General features: G+C 44.3%; 1 protein-coding gene across 3 annotated transcripts in view; it reads left to right on the forward strand.

The window, feature by feature from the left end:
* The window catches only part of kif19 (kinesin family member 19), a 40054-nt gene extending 25153 nt beyond the window's left edge, over positions 1-14901 (forward strand). For 2 of the 3 annotated variants that reach the window (XM_088599887.1, XM_088599889.1), the window contains exons 8-20: positions 2961-3107; positions 3823-3945; positions 4580-4736; positions 5394-5565; positions 6339-6537; positions 7181-7451; positions 8341-8462; positions 9316-9485; positions 9940-10045; positions 10489-10606; positions 11314-11699; positions 12355-12511; positions 12946-14901. In XM_088599887.1, the coding sequence (XP_088456013.1) occupies positions 2961-3107; positions 3823-3945; positions 4580-4736; positions 5394-5565; positions 6339-6537; positions 7181-7451; positions 8341-8462; positions 9316-9485; positions 9940-10045; positions 10489-10606; positions 11314-11699; positions 12355-12511; positions 12946-13091 (2274 nt within the window). In that variant the 3' untranslated portion in view covers positions 13092-14901. The remainder of the gene's footprint in view (positions 1-2960; positions 3108-3822; positions 3946-4579; positions 4737-5393; positions 5566-6338; positions 6538-7180; positions 7452-8340; positions 8463-9315; positions 9486-9939; positions 10046-10488; positions 10607-11313; positions 11700-12354; positions 12512-12945) is intronic. The other variant, XM_088599888.1, reaches the window with a different exon arrangement.
* The last annotated feature ends 1413 nt before the right edge of the window (positions 14902-16314 follow it).

Raw genomic sequence — 16314 nt, forward strand, 5'->3', positions numbered from 1 at the left:
CATCTGACCCTTCCACGTACAGGACATGCAATGCATTGAAACGTGAGTAAAGGTCATTTGCATTCTCCAGAGGTTATGAGACTCTTGGTATAAAGTGTGGAATGAACAAAACAGCTCTTGTTTTCATTTTGTTAATAAGCAGAGTCTGAGTTTCCTATAGGTAAACTGAAATCCCAGAATCCCTGAAAGGATTAGCACGTGTACGCATTTTTATAACATTCTCGTGTATATTTACGTCCCTGTTTCCTTGAACCACAGAATGACACTGGAAATGACTACACTTATGCGTCGTCTTAAAATCTTAATTGTCTCTCCGCTTTTCTGGTTGAATGGATAAGTGTCTGACCTGGGGCCCCCCACTCAGCTCCCAGTTTGTTAACCAAATGTGTTGTTTATTCAGCCAACGAACCAGTTTGCGCATCTTTCTATGAGATCCAAGACAAAGAAAGACAAATGAGTTTTAAATATATAATGTATTTAAAAAGGGTACAAGGGAGACTCCTGCTGGATGAATTTAGTAAAAAGATACTTCTGATTCTTTAACCAGTATCATTTTACCAGATTGTCAATAATACAGAATATAAACATAGTGCTGAAGTGCTGCTATCTTCTCATGAGACAGAAAACATTTTAAAAAAGAGATTTCTAAATCACAAGTTTTCTATGTGTTTTTCTAATATGTAAGCCAGTGCAGTGCATTTCCAGGGAAGGTTTCAGTTTACAGGAGGTCAGATGATTGATTCCTGTTACACGTCCTGCAGATAAATCCTTGCTGTGCATTCTGATTGTGTTAGTAAACTGGGAATTCTTCCTTCATTATCCGTTTTTGCGGTGAAGATAGCGCTCTCAGCAGAATTTTTGTCTATTACTCACAATTTATTTAGAGGTTTCTGGGCAGCTACAGAATAAAACTGTCTGATTCCAGATTAGAATATCTCAAATGCAGCTGTTACACTCCTCCTCTAGAGGGCGCTCCTACCTTTTTCAAAGCTCAGCTTTGGAAGACGGACGCCCAGTAGCCCGCCTACCACCGGGCACAGCAGTGGCCTGAGGGCATAGGCTTCACCATGGCGACCTCTGAGTCGGAGGCTCGGAGCGCCTTGTCCCGTTATAATTTTAATCTCCCATGTACAGTACCTGGTTCCTAGTTCCCCGTTCCCTATTTTTGTCTCGGATGGATCTCCCAGTACCTGGACCCTGGACTGCGCCCTGTTTTCCCTTATTGGCCTTCCCCTGTTTGGACTCGTTCGCCTGCGCTCCCCTCATGCACCAGATCACAGTCTTCTCCGCCCCCCTGTCCGTCATCCCGTCCATTCCTCGCCCTGATGTCCTTCTCCAGTCACTTCCGGATTATACCTTCCCGCATAGGGTCTTTTACAACGCATTTCCCAAGAGTCTGACCCGGCTCTCATGAGAGTAGCACTGTCTAAATCGCCATGAATTAAAACGTTAGACAGCCTCTTGTTTACTTTCTGATTCATGGAATCTTGGAAACCATCATGGTTTCATCATTGAAGGTGTTTAGAACATGCAGTTTTTTAGCAGTTAAATGCTTTCTTCCCAGAGTGATATGAATCTCAAATTACCAGCTTTAAACATTGTAAATCATTTTTCAGTGAAAGGAGTTTAAATCCTTTAGTTGTACATAGGTGTGAATTTGCATGAACTTGGACAGATTATTCTGTTTTGTTATTGCTTCCAAAAATGTTTGTGGGGCTCTCCCTGGATATAACTTCTTCCTTGTGCTTGGCAGAAAGCGAACCACCTTTTTCCTTTCTGCGTTATGAGTTGAAACTCATTTGTATCAAGGTATTAATTGTGCTCTAATTCATTTTTACCATCATTAAAATCATAAAACATGTCTGATAGCAGATTTTTGGCTTCACGATGGGCTGATGGGCTAAGGGCATCCTTCACAGTAAGATGCACAAAGATGTACATTCAAAATAAAACCGAGTCCTTTTCCTTTTCCTTTCATGACATTTGCATAGACAGAAGAGAATCCATAATTCCATAGAGTGCGTGGGTTGCCAAAAACAATTACACTGAATACATTTTCTGTATATGCATGTTACTACACACTTTTATGACCAAGAGGTCTGTTTTTACAAATGTATGAGTCTGACGAAAGTACCCAATCGAGATGCAAATTTCCTTGTCACTGCAAACATTATTACTCTCATCCAGCATTTAAGTTGTCAGGCCAGTTTGATCATGCATTGTAAGTGATTCATAATGCTAGTTGGCTAAAGCTTTTATTGCCGATAGGCAGATTAAGACCAAGCACAGGAAAATTATTTAGCAATGCTTGAATTGGGAAACATCAACTTGATCTGCAAATGCAATCAGTATTCCATGCCCTGCAAAGGCTTGGTAAACAAATACTTCAGGATTTGTAACCTCCTGACCTAAAGTTTGTTGAGTTAAGTTTAAAAACTAGTACCACATGCTTCTACTGTAGGTTTGCTGGTGCTTTTTGAGGTCATTTAATTCAAAAGTCTAGCACCTCCAGATGAACAATAAAATATGTATTAAGATGGAAATCTGCTTTCTTTAGCGGGTAAGAGCTGCTCTGATCAGTGTTGTGTTCACACCCTTAGTGCCACTGCCTCTTGGGAGGTTCCTTTTCCAACATGACTAATGAGAAGCTTTGTGTGAATTGCATCAGTAGAAAAAAAGAACAATGATTGCAAAATTGCAAAGAGACATACCCTTGCTTAGAAATCGACTACTGCCAAGAGAACCGACCAAAAAGTGAGAATTACAAATTCTAAAGTTGAAGTGAATATATGCCATGTGATTTAAATGCAACTAGTAAGTAAACAGAACGGCTGTGTCCATGTAAGTGAAAAACAAGCAGACTCAGACAGTGGTATAGCGCACCCCCCGCTGTTCGTGTTTTAAGTAGTGTGATGTGCACGATGGCACCGAAAGAAATGAACACCTGCCCTCTCCCATAGACACAGAACCGTGGCCAGAGGCTAAAGGAAGGCGCCCACATCAACCGCTCTCTTCTGGCCCTGGGAAACTGTATCAATGCCCTGAGTGAGAAAACTGGAAACAAGTATGTGAACTACAGGGACAGCAAGCTCACACGCCTACTCAAGGTACAGCTGATATATCGTATTTCATCTGAGTCTTCCGTTATAATATAGAAAAAGTTAGATATTAACTGTGACAAAATGTGCATCTTACAGTTTCTCTTCCTTTCTTGAATTACCAGAATTATTTTTCATTATATACCCTTCAATTATTTTAAGTTTTGGCTGCCAGGCAATGGCTCCTGTACATGCTTGGGTGATATTAAAATGAAGACACACCCCTCTGACATGCACACCTGCGGAGGCATTCGTTGTTTGACATTTTGCAAGCTCCACGGTATCTAACAGGAAAGGCGCCATCTGTCACTGATGGTGGTGATCAGGCACTTACAGTTGTGCATTGCTGCTTGGAGATTCCTTTCTGTCAGATTGTGGTATAACCCTGGTTTGCACCAGTAATGCCTGGACTATACAGTGGTGCAATGTACAACACAACTTAAGCTCGATGTGAGAGTTTTACTGGTTGCGCCACATACAGGAGTTCTTTGCCATTTCTTATCATAATTTCCTGCACCTTACATCATGCCTCATTATACTTCTCTTTTCCACCATGCTTCTACTGTGCAGTACTGAGCTTTTACTTGCTTCTAGAGTGGCAGGCTTCAGTACTGCCTGTTTCTCCTCATCTCAATCCCGCATCTTGTTTCCTCCCCTCTCCTCTGTTCTCTTCTTTTTCCTCCTGCTCCCTTTTCCATGATCCCCACCTTTCTGTGGCCAACAGGACTCCCTGGGTGGGAACAGCCGCACAGTGATGATCGCCCATATAAGCCCCGCCTCCACCGCCTTTGAGGAATCTCGAAACACCCTGGTCTATGCCGACCGCGCCAAGAGCATCCGCACGCGGGTATGCTTCTGCCCAAACATGCCCAATTTTGGCTTTTCATTTATTTGATTGCAGCTCCCTTTATAGGTCTGGGGTGTTTTATTTGTGACATATGTCTGCTGTTTTTGCTCATTTGCTGTATCCCTCAGTAATACAGTATATAAAATGCTGACTATTGCAGTTCTGCAGCGCTTATTTAAAAGGAACTCCTTTATCCCTGAGTCAGGCCTGTGGTGATGGTGCTGATTCTGCAGTCTGTTCCGCATTACCTGAAAAAACTGGAGGCGTGTCAAGGCATGAATGATGTGGTTTAGGAAGAAAAGCAAAAGGCCAGCTGTTTCTTTATTACATAAGAACACAAGGAAGGTTAAAAATAAGATTGGGGCATCTGTAGTATCTCATTTGAAGTTGCTATTTTATTTCAGGATCGTATTCAGTTGTTTCTTTAAAGGTGAATGTGGCTTGTTTGCTTGATTTAGAGTCCCACGGTTGATTGTGTTAAGAAAGTGTCTCCTGCTCAATTATAGATGCATTTCTGCAGAATTGCAATGTGTTCCACCTGGCCAGGGACTGTTTCATTTTTTGAATAAATTCATTGAGTATGTGGAATACCGGGCTTCTGTGCAGTGCTGAACTGTGCTGTGTGGATCGGCAGGTGAAAAAGAACCTGCTGAATGTGTCGTACCACATCGCCCAGTACACCAACATCATCTCCGACTTGCGCACCGAGATTCAGCGCCTCAAGAAGAAGATTGCAGAGCAGGCCGCCCGACAGGCCCCCGGGGAGCGGGCTGACATCCGCAACGTGCAGGGTGAGACACTGCTGCCCTCCCAGCAGCTACAAAGGTGCTGTACCCACTCGGAAAGGCAGGAGGGTTGGGGGTTAACAGCCTCTACTTTATTTCGAGTTGAGACAGGATTTTGATTTGTGCGCTGGTTCAAAACTATAATCGTTGCTGTCATCGATGCCTTTAATTAAAAAATCAATGTAACAACAAACTCAACGATGAGCTGCACGAAGTACAACCATCATCGACGGACACGACGGAGAGCCATGACATACATTCTGCGTATATCTGTATATCTGCATTGCACTGTACACAGGTACGATGATGATAAACTTGAAACTGATAACGTTTTATGTACAGTTCAACATCAATAGAATGTTTCTTTACAATTCTAAATTTTTGTGGCATTTCTGATTGTAGTGGACGATGGCTATGTGTATACTCGAACCATGAGCCGCACTCTTGTACATGCCCAGCCCAGAGCCCACACAAGGGCCACACCCTCTAGACCAGTAGGCCTGTCCCTTACCACAGGGAGGCTGAGCTCTCCTGAGCGTGCTGGGGAGTGACAGCACTGTAACACTCACAGAGACCAGGGACTGCGGCTGAGTGATCGGTGGTTTTGTCCTGTCCTGTCCTGTGTGTGAGGTTATTGATCGATGCATTGGCATGTGCCCCCAGCGGAGGTCCAGGCGCACTCTTCTCAGAGCCGGGCGGAGATGGAGCAGCTGAGGGAGCAGCTCATCGAGGCCTTTCGGCAGCAGATGGAGGTCCGCAAGAGCCTAATGGAGCTGGAGAACAACAACATGGAGATCCAGATTGACACCTCCAAACACCTGCTCACCATCGCAGAGTCAGTACCCTCCAGCCGGCAGTGCCAAGCTAGACAGATCTGGAGTCCTGGAATCAGGGGTAGTGGAGTACTGGAGCATCCAATCCAATCCATTCTGAGACAGGTCTTCCACCAGCTAGTCCCTTCGTTTCCCGTCGATGAATTAAGCTGTTATAGTTACAAATTGTGTGAAAACCCTGCAGAGAAATGGTTAGGAAGCCCCAGTATGATAATACATCTGGCTAGAAATGATTTCCACAGAAATGCAGGGTAATCTTTATAGAGGTTTCATGCAATCATGCTAAACCTTAAAAAGACAGGCCCTCTGAAAGTGACTTAAACCTTGTGGTATACCATTTTCAGTGATGTTCCCCAACCTCCATATTCTACTTGCAAACCTATCATTTGCTATAAAGATACCTGCTGAGATCTAGTGTTATCTGACAGAAATTTCATTGAAGCATTGTACATGACCTTTAAGAGGTTACACACTGGTGCTGAGTGTAGTTAATCTATACCACTGTTCAAGATTCTGGTCTACCATTCGCGATGAGTAGGAAACTTTGAGTCATTTTTCTATTCCATCTGATCCAGAACCAGGGTAGGACAATTTTTTATGCTGTGTTTTGTCATAAAAGCCCGACAGAGTGACTGAGTGCTCTTACAGTATTTAATGATGAGATCAGACTGCCAGTGGTCAGGAACTCCCCTGCAGTGGGATGGAGTGATCTGTCCCATCACTGGGACACCTGTTCGCTATCGGCTGACCCCTCTCCTCTCTCCGCGCCCTGCAGCTGGGAGCAGGAGCGCTCCCGCCGGGCACGGAAGTGGCGCGCGGAGCGACGCAAGGAGAGCTTCAACAAGGAGGACAGCGAGAAGGACTCGGACACCCCCGAGGAGCTGCCTGATGCCACGGAGACGCAGGAGGTTGCCATGGCGAGGGAGAACCTGGTCACACTGATGGCCGAGCAGAAGAAAATTCGGAAACAGAAGGTACGTCTCCGTAGCTTCCCACTACCACAGTGGAAATGATCATTCTCCAGTCACGTCCGAGTCATTTTACCAGGACCAGTGACAATAACCAGACAATCATTTTTGCAATTTATTTTTTTCTTTGGACAATTGACACCTCCAGCAATGAAAAGTTTCCATTTATGCAACTACTGTATGTATCACCCACAGTAGCGGTGGCTCTGTGGCTAAGGATCTGCGCCTGTGACTGGAAGGTTGCCGGTTCAAATCCCGTGGCCGGCAGAGGAATCCTACTCCGTTGGGCCCCTGAGCAAGGCCCTTAACCCCAACTGCTCCAGGGGCGCCGTACAATGGCCGACCCTGCGCTCTGACCCCAAGCTTCTCTCCCTGTCTGTGTCTCCATGGAGAAAAGCTGGGGTATGCGAAAAGATGAATTCCCAATGCAAGAAATTGTATAGGGCTAATAAAGAAACATTACAACATTACATTTTTTGTAATGTTTTTGATGTAATGATTCTTTCGAATTGCATGTTCTAATTGCTGGGGCACGCTGTAGCAGTGTGTGGCGATTGTCCACCGTTGCTGAGAGCGGAAGCGGCCTCCTTCCTGCAGTCGGAATCTCACTCCGTGCCGGGTGCCTCTCTCCCCCCCCCCCGTGCCGTAGCTGGCGCTGGAGAGGCGGTTCCGGGAGCTGCGGGAGCGGGCCTGGCGGCTGGAGGAGCTGCTCCCGCGCCGGGTGAGCTCGGAGGAGCAGCGGGAGGTGCTGGGGCTGCTGTGCAAGGTGCACGAGCTGGAGATCGGGAACGCCGAGATGCAGTCCCACGCCCTGCTCAGGGACAACGTCATCCGGCAGAAGGACTACGTGGTGCGGCGCTTCCAGCTGCACCGCCACCTCTGCGACGAGATCATCCAGCAGCAGAGGCAGTTCATCAACGGTGAGAGGGTTGGGACTGTCCTGTCCGCACAGGCGCGTGGACACAGATGGCCCACGATCCCCGCCGAGACAAACCTCCATTCAGACCCTCGGAGCATAATACACTTCCAAGTAGGCAGCTGCGCCAGCATGCGCAGGCTGCAAAGGCACAAGTAAAAGAGACTCAGCGTTTTGGCTGTGGGGCCTGCGTCAGGTGTGACACCACAGCCGAAACGTTGTGTCTCTTTTCTTTGCGGCGCGGAATAAACTTTTACTTGTTCCAATCATGAACCTTATTTTCTGTAGTAACTTTAAAAGTGGATCCTCAAATGCTCTTTACATATCGCGAACGAATAAAGAAGAAAAAAAACACAGCAACGGGAGACAGCAGTGTTAAACAGTTCAAATGAGGGATTGGAATACAGTGGGGAAGCAAAGGGGGCACATACTATACAGAACCAGTAAGATAAAGGCCCTTCTAAAAAAAGAAGGTTTTCAGTCTAGATGTGAAGAGCTCGGTGAAGATGACTCGGATATCCTTATAGATAGAGTTCCAGAGTTTTGGGTTGTAGCAAGAGAAGGCCCTCATGGGGGACAGACAGAAAACCAGAATTAGACAAATGAAGGCTGTGAAGTGGGGAGTAGGATGATAGTAACTCAGACAGGTAAAGTCAACATGAAAGTTTCAAGGATTCCAGGATAGGATAGCAGAGGGTGCATTCACACGCCTTTGTGAACACAGACATAAATATGCATCCTTGCATATAAATGGACCTTCAGAATCAAACAGCCTATTGCATGCAGTCCAGAGGCACACAGGTCCATTCTGACACATTCTGTCAACTCGTTTTGTGAGACGTCCGGTACATTTCAGCACTCACTGAGACAATGTTGCTTTGACTGTGTTCTAGATCACAGTCTGCTGGTGCCTCCTCACCTGCAGGAGCTGTATGAGATGTACACAAGGGAGCTGGACGAGAGAAAGCTGGACAGGGTCATGGCCCTGGACAAAGTAACCGTGCGCACTTTCAAGGTACATCTGTACCCAGCTCTGTGACAAGCACTGACCTGAGTTCTCTGGCATACTGCTGTTTGTTTCACAGGTCATTTTCACAACGTGTCAGCAATGCATCACTGTTGTATTATTGTGGAGGGGGAAAGTGCAATGAAGATTTATAACAATGATGCAGAATACTCTTTGCCTGAAAACCTTTGCCTGTTAGTAACATACTGTATTTAATACACTGATTGACCTCTGTTGTCTTCTTATGAAATTGCAAGGACAAAATGTAAAATGTATTGTATGCTTATATATTAGAAGGTTTGTAGACTGCCAACATATGCTCTTACTTTGTCGACTGAGCAGCGCTTATTCATTAATCCTTCGGACTCCATCTTTGTTCAGAAATTTGAATTCGGACATTGCACACCCATTAAAACTAGTGCAGGATGTGATGATCACACCTCCAAACATGTCATAGAAGAGTAAGTCCACTGATCAGCATGGCACACTGAGACTCATTTGCTGTGCCCTGTGATGAGCTTTTGACCTGGTCAGACCCCTCCTCTGAAGGCTTTTCCTGAACCTAGTATCCTGCTTCTTTCCTTACTTCTTAATCCTGTTGTGCTTCAGTCCTTGTTCATTTTCTAGTTCTTCTTTTCACATTATTCTCTCCTGGTCTCTCCTTGTTTCCCTTTTCCCTGCTTTTTGTGTTTCATTTCTCCGTGGCTTGCCTTCCTGGTTCCTGAGTTCAGCCTGTTCCTGGACTGCGTTGGGAGATGTTGTATTATTATCTTCATACCTGCACAGGGTCCATTCCTCTGCTCCCTTGAACTGTCTAGGCAGCCCTTTACACCCCCAGGCTAACGCACCTCTGCTTTTTTAGGAGGGGTCCCTGCCCAAGATCCCCTTGCCCGGGAGAGGTCGCGACCCCCTACAGGATATTGACTCGGACCAGGAGAGCGTGCACACGCTGGGCTCTGAAACAAGGCGCGGCCGAGCAAAGTCACGACGGCACACCCTACCACCCATACCCATCCTCCCCGAGCCTGAGAGGTGAGACCCGCCTTTTGGGACAGACCTCAGAGATAACGCTGGGCTGTCTGCTTTAGAAGGGAAGAGGGGACACTTGTGGTTTAAAACCAACCCCCTTGCCTATTTTTAATTGATTTATTTTAGGTTTGCAAATGCAAAGCTGCTTCTATTGAAAACCGCAGGTTATTGTGTTGCCCACTGTTGATTCATAATGTAAGGGCTTTTCTAGAAAGGAGGAATTCACAACTGCAGAGCTGACTTACCATTTGAGTATCATGCTCTCCCAATAAGTACCATACAGATCTGAGGAATCCCCCCAAAACTTTTTATGGATTCAGCTCTTTAAACAAAATACCACACAGAAAAGTTCCTCGTTAGATTACAGAACAAATTCTGCACTGAAAGGAAGATTTGTGAACCGTGCATCTCAGTGGCCAGGACGAGGGCTGCTCTGACACTGCCTTGTCTTCTGCAGTGACAGCCTCTTGGTGTTCAAGAGCAGCCCTCACGCCCGGCAGATGAAACACTCCATAGTGATGACGCCACCTCCAATTCACATCAGCAGCCCTGGGACCCGCGAGGTGTGAGCCCGCCTGTGCTAGAATATCCAGTATTCGCCTGACTGCTCAAGCAGGGTTATAGAGAAACACACAGGCCAGTTGGTAATAGAGGTGTGGAAACTCAAGCTTGTTCTGTGTCGTAAAATGGGATAAGTAAGTTATACGTTGATAAATAAGTTTACAATGTCGGTGTATTGCCCTTTTCAGCACGTTTTCCTTCATCCTAGACTGTTCACATTTAATTTTATAAACAGAGATTCCTGGACATTTGAAGTGTGATACTTAGAACTATAGTTTTCTGCTGTTAAAGCAAAAATTTTTAGAATATAAATAGAGGGTGGTCTTTATGTAGTAAGTCACTATGCTCTGTCTCCTAAACATTTCAGACTAGGCTGGGTCTTCATTACTGTTGAAATATTCTGTTTCACTTGTGTCTAATATCTTGTTGTGTCTCTTGGTTCCAGCCAGCTCCACAAGATGGGGTGTTGAGCTACAGCCTTCTGAGCCACAGTGTCAGCAGTCACCTGGATTCCTCTCCAGAGAGCAGTGAGAACGGGGCAGAAGTCCCTCTGTCCCGCAAAGGCGAGTCTCGACACAGGCATCACAAAGTGAATGTGCAAAGTCCTGCTGTATTAGAAACCGTACATGTGACACAAAAACGAGTACTTAAGGAGGTGAACACAGGTACAGCTGTACCTGTCAGCCTGTCCTGCTGAAATCTTCAGGCACTGATGCAAACACTAATGTGCTGACAATTGTGTTGAGATAGAAGTGGTCAAATCCAGTAGTTTAGTGGATGGTATTTTTAATATGACAGAGTTCTGTAGTTGCAATTGTGAACCCATTATTATCAATGCATGTCAATAAATTAATAACAGCAGTGCCAGATTTCCCATTAGGCACTGTAAGCACAGTGCCCAGGGCCTACAACATTTTTAGGGCCTACGAACGTGGGAAACACCTTTGACTAACGAAAAACTAGCTGAAATGACATGCTTGCCACCGACTCTAGGTGCTCTAAATCAGTAATCATACGCTACCTAGCAGCTGTTCTAGAAACTAAAAGTATCAAAGTGACGGTCACTCCATCAATCACGTGGTTTAGCACTAGAATAGTTTAAAGTGCATCATGTCAATGGACGAAATTCAATTGGAGTGAAAGTGCTGAGGGCCTACGAATCCCACTACCTGGCCCTGAATAACAGCTAAAATTAAATTCAAGTGCAGGTTAAGAACAGAGAAATAAACCCGTTGTCTTCGTGGAGAAGTCACCCCTCTCTCTCCCGCAGAGCGCCAGCAGATCCTGAAAGGGGTGAAGAACATCGCCGTTAAAGCCGCCCGCCGCCGCTCCAAGGTCCTGGAAGGAGACGCGCTGCGGCTGCCACCACCCTCGCCCCTGGACCCTCCCAAACACAAGAGCAGCCTGTCTCTGAGCGAGGGGCCCCCCCGCGGCCCGGCCCCCCGGCGGGACAGGAGGCCCAGCCCGCAGCTCCAGCACGCCACCTCCGAGGACAACCTGTCCAGCAGCACCGGGGACGGACCCGGCCCGCGGGCCACCTGGACGCGGCCCCAGCACCGCCGGCCCGGCGAGAAGAAGCCCGCCCCCAGGGAGACCGACTTCGAGGCCCGGCGCCGCAAGAGGAGGTCCAGGTCCTTCGAGGTCACGGGGCAAGCGGTGAGCCTTCCTCTCGGCCGGACTCAATTAACGCTCAGGCTCCGTGTGGGACACGTTCTCTTACCAGAGCGATACAAGTGCTGCACATATAGAACAGAAAAACGGACACGGAAACGTTTTTTTCCTGCTGGCATTTAACTTCTTTGACCAAAAAGGGGTTCTGTTTCAGCATTCACGTTTTGATAGAAAAAAAAAGTGTTTATACTTCACTGGTAATTCAACAGAACAGGACATCATAGGAAAGGGGTGAACCCCTCCTGCCCTCTTACTTACAAAGAACTGTCCAGTTAACATTTTTAGTCAAAACTCTCTTATGAGCTGCAATGAAGATCATTTTTATTGTTGTTGGTTTTTGTTACATTTCTGATGTTGAGATCCATTCCATGTGCAATTCATAGTAACTGTGGCTCTCCCCTCCCTCAACAATGCCTGGCTTCTGTGTTCCTGGCAGATCCTGTTTCTCTCTCGGTTAAGTAATTTGGGCATCACGGGTGTTGCAGTGGTGAAATCCTGGTTTTACTGAATGGTGACTGGAAATAGCCGAGAAGACCTGAAATGTGAAAACAGTAAAGCAGCAGGGTTGCCTACAGTATGTCTGCACAAGATCACCTGGCATTGCCCACCATGATTCTCTGTCGCTCTCTCGCTGTCTCAGCTCCCTCAGTCTAAGAGCACAGCCCAGCGCTTCCGGCCACTGGACAGCACCTCAGACCCCCACCTCCATATCAACGGCCAGCAGCCTGCCCCTGTGCCACGGGCCCAGGCAAGGGGCGTCCTTCCCTTGTCCAAAGTGAGGCTTCCCCACCAGCCAGGTGGGCTCATGTACTGACATCCTGATTCCTAGCTGAATAACCACATGTTTTTCCTGACGTTTTCAATGTTTTGACTTGATTAGTTTATCCATCCTCAAAGGCAAGTTTTATTCAGGTATTTCTTAAGCGGAAACATATAGTCTAGGTATTACAGTGTGTATATACTGTATATTTGATTTTGTGGAATCAATGTTATATGCTTTATTGTTTTTGTCTTACACAGTGGATCTTACTGTATTACAAAGAGATGAATCAGCTTCACTGGAAGTATTTTTCTATTCTGTGGCTTGTAAGCGCTCCATCATCTACATGGGTGTCAGTGTACTGGGACTAGAATATGCAGTCTCCATTTGTTCTGCTAAATTGCAAATAAGAAACAAAGAGCAAGACCTCTTAGTAAATCAGCCCATTGTGGTGTCTTTTTTTTTCCCCAGGGCCAAACACAGCTGCCTCTGACTCCTCTTCCTCCAGCTTCCCCCTCAACCACCCTGGGCATCTCAAGCGAGGAGCTCAACACAGGCAGCCTCAGCATCTGCTCAACATTAGCATGACCGGGGGACAGCGCACACGGAAACACTAAAACTCAGCAAGACCCGTCAATGAGGCTGTCAGCCACACAGACTTGGCCAGACCTTCCTGATGCATACCCCTGGACATTTTCATAGATGAGATATGAAAACAGTAGCAACCTGGTCTCTCTCTGGTTCTGGTCTTTGAAACAGGTTACAAAAGGCACTTCTCCGAATGAAAAAGAAAAAAAGAACCATCTCGTCATACCACCTCAAGGCAGAGGTCTTGTGCCTTCTCCTTTTCAGTATTTGCCTGGCCAGCATCACAGAAACATCACTCACGAGTCAGAGAGAGGTGTGTTTCTCCAAGCTGAAGTGGTATATCAATTTGTTGATGAAGGTCCTGTCTTATGGGAGTATTCCATTAGTTTGTGCAGCACATTTCACACATTTTCACTCACATGTGACACTTTTCTCACTCACATGTGACTTTTTAATCAGAGACTTTTTTGTAAATGGTGTTGCTGTTTCAACACAACAATTAAGTGGAGTTATAAAACTGAAATGGCTCAGATTATAAGTGTCTATGTGTTTATCGAAACCAAATGCAAAACAATGACTGTACGTTCACTCCCTTTGTAACCATTTAATAGATTTGTTCATTAAATAAAACAGAAGACAACAGCCCACTGCAGTAAGAACATTTTCATAATTATCTGGTTTGAGGTGACAAAGATGCTGAAAACATTAAACTGTTCTGCAGATTTTAAAAAATCAAAGATGTAGAAACTACTTCTAGTACTATTGAGAATAATCTTTTGATTGCACTTTATGGTAGCAAACCCATTGATTTATCTTTCAAGTCTGATGATTATGAGCATTATACAGAGACAAATATATCCAAGACAAAAGGTTTTTGTGCGTTCTACATTTGCTGGTCATTGTGCTGCTAAATTTAGAGCCCAATTATTAAATAACCACAAAATTAAGGGGCAATATAAAATTAGTAAAAAATATAAACTGATTTTAAATCTCATCCTAAGCAGACAACTGTGTACACTTCTAACTTTTAACTTTTGCCTTTTTTAATGTTTTGAAGTCACAATTTTTGTCTGGTTTTGTAATTAGAAAACGAGTGTTTTTTTTCAATTCTTTGTTTTGTAAATTTTGTAAAAAAAAATAAAAAATCTAATAAAACTTGTAGAAAAGCCTTCCTGAATTCAAGAATCTGATCAAAGCCTTTCTGCCTACCTTTCAAAACACAGCACGCATAGTTCTGTCTTTGTAATACTGCTCATTGTAACGAACATTGAGTCAATGTGAAAGTAAAAAATATCATGTCACTATATTGAAACTGTACAGGAAATTTGTGAGAGCTTTATCTCAAAAGCATATTTTTATAGAGCTGCATTTAATTTAATTCCAAATTATCCCTTGAAAAAGACTCAAGGATTAATAATAGGAACATTTAGAACTGAGATGGGCTCTGTGGACAACCACCGTTTGACGATGTAAAACCCTTATTTGGACCAGAAAATTCCATTTTCAGAGTTGTTAACAATGGGACGTGTTCCCTGCTCATAATATGAACTATGCAGAATGGTCTGGGCACATTTCATAAATTGGTTTAAGAGCAAAAACAACTTTTTGTAGCGTGAACTTGCACAAGTTTCCCATGTAAGTGTGAGGCTTAACAATTTCATATTCTGCTCAAGACCCCTTAGGCAACTATATTCGAATAGATAAAGAGGATGCAATTAAAGCCTGTTTTTTCCAACTTGGCAATTACTTTGTACATTATTTATCATTTGAGTACCTCATTAAACTCTGTAACAGTGATTTTTTCTCCTTATTAAAATAAAGAAAATGTTTTTTAAATAATTTCAATGCAGAGTCATTTGTGATTCTAGAAAACACTGCCGTTCTAGCTGCTTTCAGTCATAATTGAGAAAGACAGGGCAGACAGCAAAGATTAAATAGCACAGGAGAACAAAAGCTGGGAGAGGGGAGGAGGCGGGAGCAGGGCAGAGGCAGAGAGGCCACTCAGGTGGTGCGAAGTGGAGAGAGGTGAAGAGGGGTGAAGTAAAAAACCTGCAAGAATAGAGAAGATTTCACAAAAACAAATCTGTCGTTGAGAGAAGGGGGAAGGTGTGAGCCCAGTTTCAGGATAATTTTTGTTTCAGATGTCTTTCTGCTATGGGAGTTAAGAAACCCTTCTTTGAGAACGCAGACAGAGAGATCAGTGTGATCACACCAGCGCCAGTCTTCCCAGAAGTCAATTAACCTTCCAGTATGTCTTTGGAGTGTGGGAAGAAACCAGAGCACCCCAAGGAAACCTACACCAACAGTGCCGCTCATAATGCTACTAAAATAATAATATTATCGCTAATATTATGATCTGATCATAGCTAAGTGAAGTTCTCTAAAATGATTGGAGAGGTCAACAGCTGTATAAAGGTTCTAAATAGGTAAACTACCAAGAAGGCCTACAGAGTAAATAAGCCAATACTGGAATACCTATAATACTGGAACTTTATTGTTGTTTTATTTGTGATTAAGGCTGTATGTATGAATTTTTTTCTATAACATTAAGGCCTATTAAGGAAACAACATTCAGGAGTGTCACGACACAATTGGATAATACTAGTTTTTTTATCCTTCAATCTGTACACAACGGACAGGGTTCTGGTTGTTGTTAGGAGTCAGGTAAGGCACTGCTGTTGCACTTTTTAGCAAGGTGCTTCACCCACATTGCTGCAGTAAAAAAAAAAACAGCTGTACACATGGATGAAAATGTAGGTTACTTTGGATAAGAGCGTCAGTCAAATAAAGGATTACACCTCTGTATGGTGGTTCTTAAGAAATGCTTTAACCTTGCTTGAAAGCAATAACAAAACATCTTCTTCTTAACAATGACATGTTTTTGTTTGCTGTGTTTTATACAACTAAAGCAAAAAAAAAAAGGTTTAATCACTGAATTTTGCAAATACTGTAGAAGAGAGGTTTAACATCAGTGCTCAGGTGACACCTGGAGTTGCTCAGACTGGTTAGAGTAGGGGTGTTAAGCTCGTTTCTTCTTTTATTTGTCATAACTGAGCTCTCTGTTACAAAATGGGTCTACTTTAATTTATTACATAAATGCCAAATAGGTAACTGTACTTTTAATAATGCAAATATTTCACCAAACTGTAAAAATCATAGGAAAAAATCCTTTCTGATCATTGTGATTAACTAAGGAGTCTAATTGTTTAATTGACAAACGCAGCTGGACAGAAAACCCTATGACACTAGGCC

The sequence above is a fragment of the Lepisosteus platostomus genome, chromosome 11, assembly GCF_059453375.1.
Source record: "Lepisosteus platostomus isolate fLepPlt1 chromosome 11, fLepPlt1.hap1, whole genome shotgun sequence".
Classification (NCBI taxonomy): Eukaryota; Metazoa; Chordata; class Actinopteri; order Semionotiformes; family Lepisosteidae; genus Lepisosteus; species Lepisosteus platostomus.